Source organism: Myotis yumanensis, unplaced genomic scaffold, assembly GCF_028538775.1.
Source record: "Myotis yumanensis isolate MYYU_CA2020_CCGP unplaced genomic scaffold, mMyoYum1.0.hap1 SCAF_7, whole genome shotgun sequence".
Taxonomy (NCBI): domain Eukaryota; kingdom Metazoa; phylum Chordata; class Mammalia; order Chiroptera; family Vespertilionidae; genus Myotis; species Myotis yumanensis.
In genome coordinates this window covers 65,382,390-65,399,735 of record NW_027223758.1, presented here as the reverse complement: position 1 = coordinate 65,399,735, position 17,346 = coordinate 65,382,390, and the positions used below count along the sequence as shown (strand labels likewise).

At 58.7% G+C, this 17,346-nt stretch overlaps 1 protein-coding gene across 1 annotated transcript in view; it reads right to left on the bottom strand.

Annotated features, from left to right (window-relative positions):
* The window catches only part of PLXNA1 (plexin A1), a 51,716-nt gene that overhangs the window by 20,058 nt on the left and 14,312 nt on the right, over positions 1-17,346 (bottom strand). The window contains exons 4-16 of the mRNA XM_070420742.1: positions 11,686-11,826; positions 10,444-10,544; positions 10,017-10,140; positions 9,769-9,922; positions 9,335-9,434; positions 7,845-7,959; positions 4,580-4,780; positions 2,677-2,773; positions 2,413-2,606; positions 2,149-2,300; positions 1,946-2,066; positions 1,456-1,592; positions 89-256 (exon numbers count right to left, since the gene is read on the bottom strand). Of these exons, the coding sequence (XP_070276843.1) occupies positions 89-256; positions 1,456-1,592; positions 1,946-2,066; positions 2,149-2,300; positions 2,413-2,606; positions 2,677-2,773; positions 4,580-4,780; positions 7,845-7,959; positions 9,335-9,434; positions 9,769-9,922; positions 10,017-10,140; positions 10,444-10,544; positions 11,686-11,826 (1,805 nt within the window). The remainder of the gene's footprint in view (positions 1-88; positions 257-1,455; positions 1,593-1,945; positions 2,067-2,148; positions 2,301-2,412; positions 2,607-2,676; positions 2,774-4,579; positions 4,781-7,844; positions 7,960-9,334; positions 9,435-9,768; positions 9,923-10,016; positions 10,141-10,443; positions 10,545-11,685; positions 11,827-17,346) is intronic.

Below are 17,346 nucleotides of genomic sequence, written 5' to 3'. Positions count from 1 at the left end.
CCCAGTGCAAGAGCTCCGTCCTCATAGCACCACACGGGACGAGGGCAGTGGCCAGGCTGGGGCTCAGGGCAGGCTGGGGCAGCCCCACCTGTTGATGCTCCACTCTGGGTCAATCTTCAGGATGGTGGGGTCCTCGGTATAGTTGTACTTCACCTCAGGGTTGGTAAGCTGAGCACGGTTGATGTTGATGACAATGGGGGCGCTGCCAGGGCTCTGCCCTGGGGGTGTCAGACAGCGGATCTCCCGGGAATTCCTCCTGGAGGGGCCCCATGGGACAGTGAGGATGTGGGTGCTACAGCTCACCTCCCAGGTGGGCTAAGTTTCTAGGTTCCATCAAAAACAGGCATGTGGGCAAGTTCCGCCCCAGGCCTTACCTACCCAGTTGTAAAACGGGGCCACACCAGGACCTGAGGACTGTTACAGCTGCTTTCTCCAAGGGGTCAGGTGCTTGTCTGCCCATCTTGGACCCCATCCTGGCCCTCTCCTTCCAAACTGCCCTGCTTGGTATTCGAGGCCCTATCTGACCAACCCACTAGCTAAGGGGCAACCCTGGCTCATTCCCCAGGTGACCCAGCCACGCCCATGCCCGGACTGGAGAGCCCAGCCTGGAAGTCCCCACAAGCAGGCTGCTGAGTTTAAGGGAACTCCAGGAGGTCCAGGGATGGCTGGTGGGACAGAGACTGGGGAACTCTGACCTTCCCACCTGCTGTGGCACTGCCCCCACTCAGCCTGTGGCTTCTGTTGCCATGAGAACCAAAGTGCCAAGCTCAGTGCCAACTCTTGCTACATGGGTGATGCACACGCCTCCCCTGATGTGAACCTGGGGCTAAGCCTGGGCCTGGACTGTGAGTAGGCAAAACGAACTGGCTAGCGCGGGGGAACTGGGTCACTCCCACTGGGCGGGCAGCCAGCCAGTCACTACCTGCACCTGGGTCCCCATCGCCTCAGCTCTTTCAGCACAGCTGGGAGGCCCGCAGCCACCAGGCCCGCGAGTGCAGCAAGACTGCAAACACCAATAATTAGTCTGATAACGGGTAATTACCACAGGAAAATATTTAAAGGGCCGCTCCATTATCATCCCTAATCCAAAATTATCTATTTCAAGCCTCAGGGCTTTTGTTAGCATTTTTTCTCTCTTAAAATTTTTAAAAAATACTTATTAATGTTCCCAAGGGATCCCTCAATCCCAGGACAGGGTGGTTGTGCCTGTCCCTTGAGCCCAGGCCCTGCCCACCGGCCAGCCCTGTCTACCTGCCCTTCCCATTCTGAGGTAGCCTGTCTCCATGGTAACCTTCTTACCACTGGTTTCCATAGTGATCACCCTGGCCAGGCTCTCCAGGTTCCCCTTGTTTCCCAGGCAACCGGAGGGGACATGCAGCCATCTGAACCAACCACCACCGGGGGAAGGTGGGCTATACCTACCACCCCACCCCCAACCCCATCCACACCCCTTACCAGGAGAAGGAGCAGGGCCGGCCGCCAACAGACACGGCCACATCACTGCCTGCATTGAGGTGGCTGCCCTCGATGCCAATCCAGGTGCCCCCCGAAAGAGGCCCCCGGGCAGGACTCACGCGGTAGAAGGTTGGAGTCTGTGGGAAGAAGGAACTTGCTGGAGCTCCAGGAAAGGCCTACCCCTTGGCCCAGAGGCTTGCTTGCATCTCCAGCCTTGCCCAGGCCCTGTGCTCATGGACTCTCAGACAGAGCCCACAGGCAGGGCCCAAAGTGTACAGAGGAACTTGGAGTCAGACCCCAGAGATGAGGAGGGGAGATGGAGACCAGTAGGGGTGTTGCTGCACGAGGGGGTGGGGAGAGCCCACACGAGGACAAGGAGCCCCACACTGGAGGTAGCCTTTGGGCCAAGCCAGGCCCTGCAGGGACAGGCCTCACAGCCCTGAGGCCTCATGGGAAGAAAGGGTTCCAGGCTGGGTGGGGTGGGGCTTACCACAAAGGTGAAGCGTTTGGGCGACAGGGCCCGGAACTGGGGGGAACAGTCCCGCACGCACACCTCCACCAGGGCGTCATGGGCCCGCACTGTGCTGGCATCTCCGATCTCGCAGACGATCCTGTGGGGCACCAGGGGCCTCAGAGGGCTGCAGCAACCAGCTGGGCGTCAGGGCCTCCCCACCCTCTCCAGGCGGCACTCACTGCTCGGCACTGATGTACTCGCTCTCCACAGGGCTGCACAGCACCTTGCCCACTCGCACGCCCAGCCGCACGTCCTCGAAGCGCAGGCCCAGGTTCTCACCCATGATTGTAAGCCTGGTGCCTCCCTGCCGTGGGCCTGTCTCTGGGGACAGCTGTGGGGAAACAGAGGGTGGGAGGCCAGCAAGGGCCATGAGGAGCTGCACAGGGAGGCAGCTGGGCAGTCAGAGACCCCATTCCCCTCGGTGGCCCAAGAGGTGCACCTACCTTGAGGATCTTGGGGTCGGTGCAACGGCTGCTGCCATGGTGGGCATGCATCCAGGCAGCAGGCAAGTCAGCAGGGCAGTGAGGACGCAGGGAACAGCGGCGCTCAGCCACGCACCAGCCGCACTCGAAGCGAGGGTCAGCTTTGAGGCAGAGGCCACAGCTCTCCCGCAGGGCCGGGCATTTGTAGAGGTGGGCTGTAGGGGGGAACACAGTCAGCGGGGCCAACCCACGGCCCCACCCCCAGTGCCATCCCACCCGGCTCACCCTGGATGTTCTGAGGGTTATCGATGATGAAGTTGCCGTTCCACACCACCGACAGGTTCACAGGCAGGTCGCTGATGTCATTACCCTCGTAGGAGTACTGCGGACAGTATACAGTACAGAGTCAGGCCAAAACCCCAGGAGGCAGGTCAGGGCTTGTGTAACCCTCCTGGCCACCACTGGGGCTGGATGCTGGGAGCGAGCTTGGTGGGGCAGGGTCTGGAGGCCTTGCCTGTCCAGACTGGTGTTTCCAATCCAGAGCTGGGTACCCAACAGAAACACCTGGCCGCCAACCAGCCTAGGGACTAATCCTCTCCTGCCACACCCAGCTCTCCCTCAAGCCCCTAACCCAGGTCTTCCCTCCCAGTGGCCCTGGCCCCCGCTCTCCAGGCAAACCTCTGTCCCAGCAGCATATGAGGTGTATCCTCTAGGATGACCTCCCTACTTCCCCCACCCGGAGTTCAGGACTTCCTAGCTGGACCCCTTGGATGCCTGTCAGAGATGCTCTGCGAATTGAGGTACAAGCTGTGTGCCCCCATGCTCTGGGCATAGGCTGGCAAAAAGCACTGTCAGGTGAGGCTCAGCCCTCTGCCCCTCCCAGGAGCTCAGGCCCAGCACTCCCTGCTGTGCCCCACTGTCTGCAGTTGAGGCCCTCCACTCCATCCCAGAGCAATCCATCGTCATTGTATCTGCAGGAATTTAGCTGGATCCTATCACTTCCTGATACTCCCTTTCCCTTTAAAAACGGTTACAGAAAAGATAAACGTGGGCCTGGTGAGAGGGGAGAGGCAGAAGGGATGAGGAGTGCGAGGAACGAGGTGGCAGAGGCTCAGGAATGGTGAAGAAACAGAGAAACAGAGAGAGACACACAGACAGACGGCCTTAGACGGAGAGGAAGGAGAAGGTGGACAAGGCTAGGCCAGGGAGCCCCACAGAGATGCAGGTGGAAGGTGTGGCTGGCAGAGTCAGTGATATAGTAAGGAAGAGAGAGAACTGAAAGGATAGCTCAGGCAGCAGGGCACAAGGAACTCCAGCACCAGCCAGCTGGCTGACCTGCCCCCAGGAGCCTGTTATGACCCCCAGACGCCAGCCCACCCTGCTAGGAAAAAGGAGAGGTTGGTAAAGGGTCTGCCACCACTGGCAAGGGACCCCTCCCCTGGGATTCTACAGGGTGGGGGCCAAACACAGGCCTTGCAGAGAACTCAGGAGCCAACAGGGCCTTGGCCACCGCAGGAAACCCCTGCTCTCCTGACTATTCTTCCTGAACAGATGGGGAAACTGAGGCCTGCCAGCAGTCACAGAAAGAGCTGGAAGAAGGCCTCTCAGGACCACCACTCCCCCAACCCACAGGAAAGGTTTTGGCTCTACAGAGATCACCGTTACTGAATCCACTGAACTGGATAACAAGCTTTGAAAATGTCATCCTATTAGATTCAAGGCTCCAAATGTGGCTGCTTCTTGGCACTGGGGCAACACCTGCCTACTAGTGTGCAAATGCATGGGCTGCTATGAACAGTGTCTGTGTCTGGCCACGGGAGATATAAAAGGAGCCGAGTACTTGGGCACAATCCCCCTGACCTTGGCCCTCTGGAAGCATTGGGTAATGACAGCATGTGGGAGTTTCCACACCCTCAACCTGGCCTCCTACCCACGTTCCCAAGACCCCACGCAAAGCCCACATCTAAGTTGCCCATTCCCACTTCTGAGATGTGCTCCCTCCAAACATCTGGGTGGCTCTTGGCAGTGCCCCACCCGCACACCCAGGCATGCCTTAGGGGCGTGGCAGACACCTTGGGAGCTCGAAGAACACCTGACTGTGCCCTGTCTTTTGCTCATGAGCAGAAAGCAGATCCTAAGTCCAGCAGAAGGGGTTCCCCAAGCCCCCTGCCAGCTCCTCGAGCCTTACCGAGGAGTTCTGGCACTGGAGACTGGAGCTGTTGAAGCGCAGAGCGTTGACACGAGCCGGGCTTCCCGGGATGTGAAAGAGGCACTCGTACCCACGCTGGCCCGACTGTGGCTGCGGCAGGTTCCGGGCAGTGAGGGTAATGGGCTTCACCACGCCCACTGGCACGTAGATCTGGGTGGAGGGCAGGATCTGCGGGCAGTCCTGGGGGTGACAAGGCTTCAGCTGAGCGTAGAAGGGGCCAGTGAACAGGTACCCCATTGTGGCCCAGACTGCAATCTATGTGCAGAGCCCGTGCTTCTCCGGGGCAAGCACCACTGTGCCCACTTTATACACTGGAAGACTGAGGACCTCAGGAACAGGCAGCTGATCCAGAGGCAGGAAGCCTGGGTTCTACACTTGCCAGGCTATGTGGCTGCACTCTGTGCCCTGGGGCAGGCCCTCCCCACTCTGGGCTCAGTGTGCTCTGTCTAATGCTCTAGGACCCCACCATTCAGCAACCAAGAGGTCCCATCTGGTCCACAGCTGAAAAGGCCCTTGAGACAGAAGCAGCCAAGAGTGAGCGCTGGGGCTGTAAGCTCTGAAAGCATGTAAAAATAGTCAGGCAGAAAAACAGTCGGGCCCCCAGGGCCAGCATTTTGGCAACAATAACTGACGCAACAGCCCAGCTCCCTTGCAGCACACTGACAGCAGCCACAGGAGGAGACAGACCCAGGGGCATGCTACTGAGCTGGGCTTTAAATAGAGATGCTGAAAACAGGCCGTAATCCCCAAGGCCTGCAGTATCTCCCAGCAGAGCGTGGGCCCAGGCCTGGCTCTGCAGAGGTTTTGGAGCCTGTAAGGGACACTGGGGGAGCAGAGCCAGGCGGGCTGACTACTTCCCCTGGGTCTACAGGGTGACCCCATCTCCACCAGGGAGAGGCAGATGATGGTGACGTGTACCAAAGACCACCTACCCTGCACTCAGGGGCCCTCACTTATGCCAGCACTCTCCTTGCCATTTGAAGGGGTGCCCAGCCCAGCCACCAGGCCCAGGGATCTTCCTGCTGCCTCCCTAGACCTTGTCATCCCCACTGGACCCCTCAGCAGCCCTGGTTCGTCCTGGCCACCAGGACTGTTCTCACTGTTCCCCCGCCTCACACCTCCACTCTGTGGACACTATCTCGGCTGCTTAGGAGCCAGCGCCACTGTCAGTCTCAGAGTGTAGGCCCTGTGACCCCCAGCTAGTCTCTCTGGCCGGGCCTTGGCACCTCAGCCATGAAAAGGATTCTGACATTCCTTTCAGACACCACCAGTGGCCTGAGACCAGGCTGAGCTGGGAGAAAGATGAGTAATGTGGACCAGGACTCTTCCTTAAGGGGACCCATCTCTGCCCATTCAGGGGGCTCTGGGTCTGTAGCTGGCTCAAATCTACGAAGTGAGTGAGGAGCCACAACTGTTTATATGACTCAAGTTAAACTTTTAGTCACCTGACCCAGAACTCTTCTGCCTACACACAGTAAGTAAGACTTTAGAAAACTTCCCTTCCATTCCACTTCAGGGACACCATGACCAGGGCAAGTCCCTCCTGGTAAGGAAGCCACCAGGAGGGAAGGCACATGACTGTCCTATGCTGGCCACCCCTCCCATTCCTGGCAGAAAGCCCTAGCTTCTAGGTTTGGGTTCAGAGTGAGTGTGGGCTCTGCTTCGGGGGTGCTCTACATGGGACCCCTGCCAGGCATTGGACCTGCACCAGCTGCCTCCTCTACGCCCTTCCCTAACATGCTCTGGTGGCTTCCACCTCAAACAACCCGAGCACACGTGAGAGTACAGGGACGGGGCAAGCAGTGGGGTTCTTGGGGACTCCTTCCAATGGGGTAGGGAACCAAGACACCATAGAGTGAGCAAGCTCCTGAGTGAGGGGTGGCCCCAGAGGAGCCAAAACCAAACAAGAGATGGGAAGGAGAGACCTGGGCTGGGAGCACAAGTCCTTACAAACAATAGGATTGGTTGTCTGCGGATGTTACACTCCTGATAAACATACCCATAAAACCTGGGACTACAGCTTATGATGGCATATCTGTGGAATAAATCCATCCCCCAATAACCCTCCCTGGACCCACAATCACTCCCCGCTTGGCCTGCATGGGAAGATTCTTCAGGAGGGGTCTGCACTTGCTGCTCTATTTCCCCTGGCCATTGAGGCCCACAACAGCCCACCGAGGTTCCTAAACCCCACAGTCACTAACCCCACTGGAATCAGCCCCACCAGCTTCCTGCTGCCCCAGGGCCCCTGCCCACTCCAGGACACCTTGGCCCAGTTCCTCACACAGGCCAAGCTCCCAGCAAGCTCACTGCCCACCCTCTATGCCCCTGGTCCTCACACTACTCACTCTCACTCTCAGACACTGTCACGCCCAGATGCCCTCAGCCCCTGCCTGCTCTCAGCCTGCCCCACACTGCCATCTTGTCCCATGATGTTCAACAAAGGTCCAGAGGGTGATGTGAGGGGTGACCAGGGGAGGCTCTGTGAGGAGAAGCCCACAGCATGGCAGGGACCCTGTGCGTGATGCATTTCCTCTGCCCCAGGACTGTCCACGGAAGTTCAGGCCCAGTGCCCCACGGCCGGCAGGACCCACACCGTCTTGCCCTGTACCACCAACAGGCATGGTGTCACTGCGAAGAACAGAGCCTTGGTTTTAAGTTCTGGCTCTGCATCTGCGGGCTGGACATGGAGACCCCTGGCCACTCCCTCCCTGCCTGGCAGGTTCCAGGTCTGCCCATCCTGGTCCTGAGAGCCTGGGTTCCAGGAGTAGTGACCCTACTGCTCATGAAGTCAGTACCTTGCCCAGGCTCCAAATAATTATGACCTAATTACCATCAGTTACCACCCAGGACCTCAGACCAGCTCCTTGTAGATCAATCTGACATGTCCCCTTGTCCACATGGACTCGGGGCACTGGGCCCACCTAGCCAGACACCTCACACTCCAGGCTCCCATAGTCCTGCATGGTCAGACCCCCTCTCCACATGATGCCCCAGGGGGGCCACTGGTCTGAGGCTTCAAGCTGCAGCTCCCCTAAAGGTCACAAGAGACTCAGTGACCACCAACCAATGCCATTGGCTGGCCTCAGGCCAGAACAGCTATGAAGGATGTCCCCAACCTCACAGACCTCTTGGCTGGCATCCCAGCTACCCATAGGTGCTCTCCCAGGCACACCCGCAGGCGACACCTGGTCTTGTTACAACTCTGAAACTCTGCACCTCCCCTCCCCTGAGATTGCCTTACCTCAGACACATTGACTCGGCCCTCCAGGAAGGCGCAGTCGGCAGCATTGTGTGTGCACACGTGGCGGTATTTGCACCAGTGGCAGGGGAAGGAGCCATTGACACACGACAGGCAGCTGCAAGGAGGGAGTGGGACAATGAGGCCAGGCATCACCTGCCTCCACCAGCTGTCATACAGGGCCCCACCACAGCACCTCCCTGCTGCTCCTCCAGTGGTTGATCACAGGGCCACCCCAGGGCCTTTGCACTGGCTGATCCTCCACTTGCTCAGAGAGACCTTCCCTATCAGCTGGTCTTACCCACTGAACTGCCTGGTGCTCCCCTCCCTCCTTCACTGCTCTTCCCCAGACCCTCAATAACCTGACAGTCCACCCGAGAACTAGCCTACAGAGCCTTCCTGATGACAGACATATCTAAAGTCTACACCGTCCACACTAGGACACACATGACAATTACCACTGGAAATGTGTTAGTGAAACTAAGGAAGTATATTTTAAATTCTGTCTTGTCTTAACTTAGATTTAAATTTTGGTGGATAGAGCTATGGGAGATATCCACCACCCTGAAGGCTCCGCCTGGCAAGAGCTTGTCCCATTCATTCTGACACGTCCCCAGAGCCTGGCCAGGGCCCTTTCAGTGCTCCGCCCCCGCAGCTTCTTATGACTTGTACCTCGTCTCTACAGCCTCAGTGGCCCCCTTCACTACCACTCCCAGGCAAATACCACTGGCTCTCTGAGAACCTACCAACCTGCCAGCCACTGGGCTTCTCCTGAGACCCTCAATCCCCTCCAGCTCTGGAGTGCAGCCCCCTGCCCCAAAGATACCAGCCGGCCCAGAACAGAGGTCACACCCTGGTAATAACAATATCCAGGCCACACCATCAAAGGCAGGCACAGCTGAGGCTGAACCCAACCATCCCCATGCCCCATGTTGGCCCTTCCAAGGTCAAGCATCCTCCAGATCATGGATGGGGCCGAGAGCACCCCTCTAGGCCCAGTGTGCCAGCCCATGGCAGGATAAATAGTAGGTCCTCAGCTGCTTCCATTCTTCCTGCTACTCACAGCCAAGACAGGCAGCAGACAAGCACCAGGCCAGCACCAGCTTCCATCCTGGTTCTCTGTGCCCCAGCCTCTCCATCCTCCACCCCAACCCACATCTGGGGCAGCATGAGCTAGAGGACCTGGACTGCTACCTGTCCCACAACAGCAGGTACTAAATAGCCTGTCCCATGGCACACCATTGCCCATCTAGACGGCCTAGCGGCCTCTGCCCCCCTCCAGAGCTCCCTGCTTTGCTTTGGTGCCCATAGGCCATTCCTCATACCGAGGCTAAGAGCAAGACTCTCCAAGTGTGAACCAGTGCAGGTCACCACCCACCTGCTCTGACCGCTGCCCCCGCCTCAGGCTCATCTGGCCCCTCTGCCCAGGGGCTTGCTCTCATGGCAGAACTCGCCTCCCACCCTGACTACTGCACAAGGCCCGGAACACTCACGACTGGTGGACACTGCAGTTGTAGAAGACAAAGTCCACGGAGGCAAACTTCTTGCCCGTCTCCTTAGACTTCAGGTAGAGCTTCACCACCCGCTGGTCTCCTGTAGGGCAGCACATGCTCAGATCACCAGGACACCCATGCAGGGCAACCCCCGAACAGGAAATGATCTCGCCACGGACCATCCCAACCACCAAGTACACAGCCCCTGGCTGCACCTCAGCCCCTCCAGCTGGTGGACACCTGAGCATACCAGGTGGGCCCCTGCTTCTTTGCACCTGTCTCCTGACTATATACTGCCCGTTTGGCATCTGCTCTTTCCCTTGCCATCCTCCTTGGTCACCATGCAACACCCATTCTCTGTCCCCAACAACAGTCCACCCCCCCAGCAGGAGGCCCCTTTGAATGCAGCCCAGACCCAGCTGTGGTGCACTTACCTTGGCCCTGAGTGATGGGCGCCACCTCGCCCGAGGACGGCGAGTGGCAGTGGATACGGCCGTCCTCCAGAATGCTCTCAGACTCAGTGAAGTCCTCGAAGGAGCAGTTGACGCCGGCAGAGAGGTCAGGCACATTCCAGGCCTGCAGCACCAGCTAGGGCACCCAGGGCAGGAGGTGTGGGTGAATGGAGTCCTGTCACCACCCCCCCACCCCCGTCCCTTGGCCCAAGCCGGGTGGCTACACTCACCGGGACCTGGGACATGGTGACGGAGACATTGCGAGGCTGCACAGTCAGCTGCACGCACTGCAGCAGGTCTGAGGCGAAGCGCTGAGGCTCATTTGCCCGCTCACAGGCATCCCGGCGGGAGCAGCTACAGGTAGAGGAGCCTGGGCTTAGCCCAAGGAGCAACCCAGCACCTAGCCCATGCTCGGCAGAGCCGACGCCTGTACTTGGGGAAGCCCACCAGCTTCACTGCACACCGTCTTTATTGGGATGTGGCTAGACTGGCTGTCATTCAGCTGGTCACAGGAAACCGCCAAACCCAGGAAGACCCAGAGGAGCTCGGAGGGGAGCTGTGACCACCCGAGGTGCACAGCAAGGCCATCTGGGGCCCTCCCAGGGCAGAGACAACCATCAGGGCCCCCCTGCATACCCCTACCCCCTCCAGACTCACATGCTATGCAGGACACACCAGCCGCAGTGGGGATCCCGAGAGCCCAGGCACAGCTCACATGACGTGTACTGCACACAGCTCTCCACGGGCACTCGTGTCACCTGACAGGAGGGGATTCTGTGGCAGGCCTCTACCAAGTCCATCCCAGGGACCCCTACCAACTTCACTTCCTCAGCACTGCCATCTGCCCCCCTGATCCCATAATCCAGGGACACCCCCATCTTGGGACTTCCTCCAGCTAGATCTATTCAGCCCTGCCTGATTTGGCTCAGTGGATGGAACATCGGCCTGCGGACTGAAGGGTCCCAGGTTTGATTCTGGTCAGAGGCACATGTCTGGGTTGCGGGCTTGATTCCCAGGGGAAGGTGTGCAGGAGGCAGCCAATCGATGATTCTCTCTCATCATTGATATTTCACTCTCTCTCTCCCTCTCCCTTCCTCTCTGAAATCAATAAAAATATATTAAAAAAAAAAAAGCCAGTCCTGGGGGACACAGCCTTGGCTGAGTCAGGCCTCTCCCCCGGAAGCCAAGGGTGGTGATGGCCAGGGAGCAAGTGGTGCAGGTGAGTCATCCAGAGAGCCGACTGCTCCAGCCAGAGTTACTCTCCCATCTGCCTGGACTCTGAGGTTCCAGGGGATCCATGGCTTGTTGGCCCATATCTTAAGCACAGAGGAAGGTTGGGCCCCACTTGCCCTGACCTCATCTGCTTGGCTCTGAGGTCCCCAGAGAAAGGGAAGAACCAGACAGCCAGAGAGGGGCAGAGAAACGAGAGCTGGTCAAGGAAGGGAGGTCTTGTCTTTCCCACCTGCCTCCCAACCCCCTTACCCCAACTGCCATGGTTCACCAGGCAGAACAGAAAGGCAGAGGCTGGCTGCAAGCAGGCCTGGCCCGGCACACAGCACATGGCCTTGACAAGCTGGGCCAGGCCAGCCACAGGCCCCACAGAGGCTGCTGCCCAAAGTCCCCACCAGGCACATGAGGCCAGTGCTGGGGACTGAGAACTCAGTCTAAGAACTCAGGGCCCCAGATGCCTGCCTCAAACCCTGCAATGACCCCAATACTCTGATAATGCTCTCATTCAAATATTTGCTCCTGTGGATATGAAGTCATTCAGGGAGGGGTGGGAATGCTAAACCTGGCCCAGGAGAACCTAGAGGCAGCATGGACAGTGTGGGCCATGGCGGCCATGCGCAGCCCCCAAAGGTAAGCCCACCCACATGCATCTATCCGTGTAGCACCCACCTGCTTTTCCGTCATGGCATAGAGGTACTGGCGGTCTGGGCTGAGGACCAGGTCACGAAGGATGGGGCTACCTTCCTGGGCCACCACGCTCTCGTAGGCCAGGGCTGGCCGGCCGCCAGGGTTGGCCAGGTCCACCAGGATCTGTGGCATTGAAGGCCTGAGAGAAGCTGTGCCAATGTCTTTGTGCCCCAGTCCTACACCCACATAAGGTGGGGGTCCCAAGTCCCTCCCTTAGCCATCCCCCAAAGCCCTACAAGAACAAGGCTGAGGCCCCCATCTCAACCCAAGCAGCATGAGCAGGACATATTGCATACCGGTAAGCTGGTCCTAGCCTAGACCCTTCTTCAGTCAACAGAGGCCACAGCCCAGGGGTGGGGGTCTTTGGGGATTGGAGAGAACCACAGCCCCCCACCCCTCACTTATCACCGAGCCACACAACCATATCCAATGCAAAGGTGGCAGGTACCCCCTGAAAACACACCACCTTCCTGGGACAGGCTGGACCTCCCTGAGGAGAGGATGTTTGGGAGGGAGGAAAAGAGGGGCCTGCAGGGAGCATGGGAGGTCCAGCACAGTGAGAAGGCTAAGTGAGACCCCTGAAGCCTCCAGGGTGAGGAGACTGCTTCAGTGTGAGGGGCTGTGCCCCAGGGCATCCTGGAGTTGGGGCTCGCCCTCAGAGGAAGCTGTATTTCAGATACCAAACAAACCAGGCATTAATTAGCCAGCTCTTCTCTGCAGCTTGCAATGCTACAAGTATTTTTAGTTGCTTTTACCAAACAAATGTATTTAATTAACAGAGAAACCCAGGGGGCTTTCCAGAGATGGGACTCATGGGGCAGCTTCAGCCCAGCTCAGCTGGTCTGGGCAGGCTCCCAGGGCACAGGGCTGCTGGCTCTGCTCAGGTCCCTCCCAGCTCTGGCTATACCAGGGCAGCAAGCCCACCTCTCCACCTCCACCTCAGGGGCAGGGCTGGGGCCAGGGCTCAGTCCCTGTTTTGCACCCCCACACTGATGGAACAGGGTGGGCCTGACTGACTGGGGTGGGCTTCGGGGCAAGGAAAAGCTCCAACAGGGGCCGGGCAAGGGTAGCCAGCCAGGGTGTGGCGCTGTGTCTCCGGGCCAGAGGCTGCTGGCTGTGAGAGACTGGGAAGGCCGCATTCCTGAGAGCCCAGAGCCACCCCCCACTTCTGCTCAGCTGCACATCCTCTCAGCTGCCTCCCAGCCAGGCAGGCAGGCTTAAGTCAAACCAGACCAGGAAGAGCACCACCCAGTGCTGGGCAGGGGATGATGAACCTGGGGTGGGCCTGTAACTGCCCAAATGGCTCCAGCCCGGCTTCTTGGGGGAAGATATCAAGTGAGGGGCCTCCATCCTCAGAGCCCCTATTTGTGGAAACTGGACAGGACCCCAACCTACATCCAGCCTACTCCCACAAGCCTCCTGCCCTGCTTGGGTGGGCAGCCTGCAGGCAGACACTACTCACAGGGAGCTGGAGGTCAGCTCTTTGAGCTGGCTGGGCCCAGAAGAGACATGAGCCACAAGAGAGGGCCCAGGAAGCCAGGAGTCCAGTCTCTGGACCCACACTGCCTGGGCCCAAGCTCTGGCTCAGATACCCACCAGCTGTGTGACCCTGGTAGGGTGGTGAGCCTCTCTGAACCTCAGTTTCCCTACCTGTCAAAGGGGAATGATAACCAGCCTTCCCCATACCAAAGCTTTTCTGAGGATTAAATGAGGAACAAGCCAGTGTGCCAAACAGGGCCACGCGGTAGGCCCCACGGCAATTCCCAAACCCCAGCAGCCAGTCACATAGACCTGACAAGGCCAGTCTGGACAGCAGCCAGGGAGCAAGACAGGAGGGGAAGGCAGGGCCCCAGTGGAGACCCTGAGCTCAGACTGTCTTAACCCAAGTGACTAGAATCAGGACTCTGGATTTCTCCCCAAGGCCTGGTTCTTCCCTGCCCCATCCCTGAAGATGCCTCTAGTAGCACTCAGAAGTCCAAGCCTGACCCCATCTCCCAGTGCCAAGCTTACGGCCCCTCCCTCCAACACTCCAGCCTAGTCTCTCACTAGGGAACACCTGCCCCCAGGTCCTTGTCAGGGGACACTCTTGAACCCCACCTTCCCTCTCAGGGATGAGGGTATGGGCTGAGGCATGGCTGTCACATCCAGGGGCACATGAGCTCTGAGTCATGGTAGGGGGAGAGCTGGGCCTCCTCCCAGGGGTCCTGGAGAAGGTGGGAGAGGGGAGGCAGGCCAGGCATGGGTTCTGGAATGCCCCCCGCCCCTGGGCCGGCAGCATGCCGACTCTGACAGGTGGCACCCAACAGCTGCGACAGGGAGCAAACACATCATCTGTCCATCCACCTGCCCAACACTGGACTGCCCCCAGCCCTTAAACACACACAGGCAGGCCCCAAGGAGACAGGGCATTCATTCCTAAAGGGCACAGAGCAAGGCGGGTGTTGGGAGGCCCAGCCCACAGGCCAGAGGGTAGAGAGAGTAGGTAACAGCCCCACACTGCACACTGAGTAGTTAGGGTCCAGGGTCACCAAGGACCCTACATGCATACGTGTGACAGTCAGGGGTCCAGCTGGGAATGACCAGTCCTAGGGACATGCCTGCTGTGCCCTGGCTGGTTTGCAGGTTGTGGGGCTTGTGTAGGCCCTGAACTCCCAATTGCACTTGGGGACACAGCGTCTGGCCCAAAAGTGGGAGGATAGACGCAACGTGCCACCAGGAGTGCATTCCAGGGAGAATGAGCATGCAGGGCAGGCAAGGGCCAGACCTCTGGCAGGACATCGGGGAACATGCCCCCAGCAGTGCACATGCCAACACCACACCCACAGCTGTCCACTCTAGGACCACCCAGTGCCACCCTGGGACAGCTGGGCCTGCAAGAGCACACAGGAGACTTCCGGAGTCCCCTGGTACTTCCCCCCTACCTCCAGCTGTCACCTCTGTGTTTGGCAAACCTTTCCTGAAAGACCACCAGGACTTCCAGGACTGGCTGCGACCACCCTCCCTTCTATCTCCCACCACGAAAAACTCAGGGCCCAAACTTAGCCCTGCCACAGAGGTCCCTCTGCCATAGTGCCCTTCCCCGCCCTGGCTGAGAAAAGAGCCCTCCGTCTACCCAGATGGCTTTAGCAACGCTGTTCAGCTTCCCTGAGCACATCCCAGGCTGCACCTGGCTTAGTTACCCACCGACCCACAGCTCTGGCCTCTGCCTGGGCTTTCCAGCCTTGTCCACTTCTCCCTCAGTCTTCCCTGTCCCTCTGTACTGGGGAGTCCCCTGGATTCTGAGCTGAGGCAAAGGGCTATCAGCACCTCCAGACACCTCTTAGAGCCAGGGCTGAGCACCTAATACCACCACCATTGGGGCATCGTCTGCCCTCCCCACAGATGGGCCAGGGAACAGATTCACCCTTTCACCCTCAGGTCCCTGCAGATGGAGCCCTGTCCAGGGCCAAGGGGAGGCAGCTAGGGGCAGGCGGGTGGCCCCTGGCCCTGGAGGCCCCAGGCCCAGGCTGGCCCAGTTGGCTTCCCCTGCACTTATCACTGCATGGCCCTGGCCAACTGCTGCAGGCAGGCAGCTGACAGCCCGACCAGGTCAGCTGTCTGTCCAGCCTGAAACCAACAAAGGGCCCATTCTCCAGTCTGAGGGCAGGCGGGGGCACTGGGGTGGATTTCTGGGCTGTTCAGGCTGCTTGCCAAGACCGGCACGCGCCCTAGCTGCCCGGAGGCAGGGGACTGCCCAACTTAGCCCAAAAGGAAGGAAGAGAGTTCTCTGCTATGCTCACCCCAAGATGCAGCCCTCATGTCTCTGTGAAGTGAGGGTGCACTGACTGAGCTGATTCCTGGTCTCCAGACGGGGGCTGGGGGTAGAAGAACAGGACCATGGGTGGGAGGAAAGGCAGAGGACAGGGGCAGCAGCCAGCACATAGGGCTGGGGCCTCACAGGCATCCTCCTCCTCCTGAGATGCAGCTGCCAAGCCTGTTCCCAGCCCCCCTGTTCAAGGAGCAGGAGCCTCTGCCACCCTCTCTTGGAAGGATTCCCCAAGGGCAGAGCTTATCTTCCCTCTCCTTCCCGATCAGCCGATGGCTAAGGCCCTGACAGACACAAGCTCCTGGACCATTCGTTCCCCCTCATGGGCTGCCACGGGATTCCCCCCTCCTCTGGTTGGGGTGAGGTTCCAGGCCCCTTCCTGGGAACATTCTCAGAAAGACTAGGAAGAATTTGATACTGGAAAAGCAACTAGCAATTTCCTCTTGGCAGTAACTGGGTAATTAAAACATAAATGGGCCAGACACACCTGGCAGAAGTGTGTGGGGGGGAGGATCCCAGGAATCTTATCTTTCCCGCCTCCTAATTCACAGACAGAGAAGAACAGGGACCAATCAACACAAGCAGTGGTCCTCCAAGACCCTCAGTTTCATCTGCCAACAGAAAACCACCTCTAACAGGGTTAAGTGAAAAGGTCAAGGTTCCAAAAGTTGGGGAGGCCAGCCTGCTGGAAGCTGCCTGGAGACTGGGCTCCTAAGGCTCAACCCTGCCATAGGGGGAGGTGCAAAGCTCTTTCAGGGAATCTGCAGCTGCTGTGGAGGCTGCACAAAGCTAGGCCAGGAGGCAGAGTAGATTACACGGCCTTCCATCACATGTCATTGTCTGGGACTGTCCTCAGCTGGGATGTGGCCAGGGTGCCCACCTGCAGTCCGAAATTTAGCACCTGGTGCAACCAAGGATGCTGTGGCAGGCAGCAGTGACTGGCCCAATGTCATCTCAAACTCAAAAGCCATTTGTTGCCCACCCTCCCATTTATGACGCCAGAGTTCCACAGAGCTGGGGCCCTTACAGACCGATATTACCCACCCTACCCCCACCTGCTGGGTCCCCAGCACAAGCAAGTAGACACAAGCCCTTTCCACTTTCTTGAAGCCACCTCAATCCTCTGGTTCCATGCCTCTACCCAGGCCAGCACTCCAAAGTCTTAGAATCCTGTGGGATATCTTCCTGTCCCCATGACGCTGACCACTGCAGGATCACCAGTGAATTGGCTGCCACATGTGGAATAAGAGTTGCCTGAGGCATCACCTGACACCTCTTTTTCCTCAGGCCCCCTCAGTTCCCAGCATGCACTAAGGCACCCTGAGTTTTGGCCATGCTGTTACCTCCCTTCAAACACCCTTCCCAGCAGACTCCCAATCCCCTGGACTGTTCCAGCCTCTGTACCCTTCTCACTGTGCTGCCAGGGCTCCCACACTCTGACCCCCAAGAGGACAGGTCCTGGAGAGCAGGGCCCAGTCTGCCATGGGTGGGAGGGTGGGGGGAGACTATACATTGTGGGCAGTAACCTTGGGCCTTCATGAAGCTGCCCCCACGCTGGCCCTGGACATGCTAAGGAATGAGCACAGGGAGGCCAATGCTAGCCAGCACCTGCAAGGGTCATACTTATCAAAGGTACCCACGTGCCCCTGCCAGGGCTGAGGCCTGATTAGCCAGACCCCACAAAAAGGAGGGCCTGGAGTGCTGGGCCAGGTGCAGGACCCTCCATGCACATCTGTGGACAACTCCACTGGCCACCACCTGATGGGAAGCAGAAGCAATGCTCATGTGGCCTGGGCTCTGGGACAAGGAGCTGGGACGGCATTAGACAGACCCGTAGG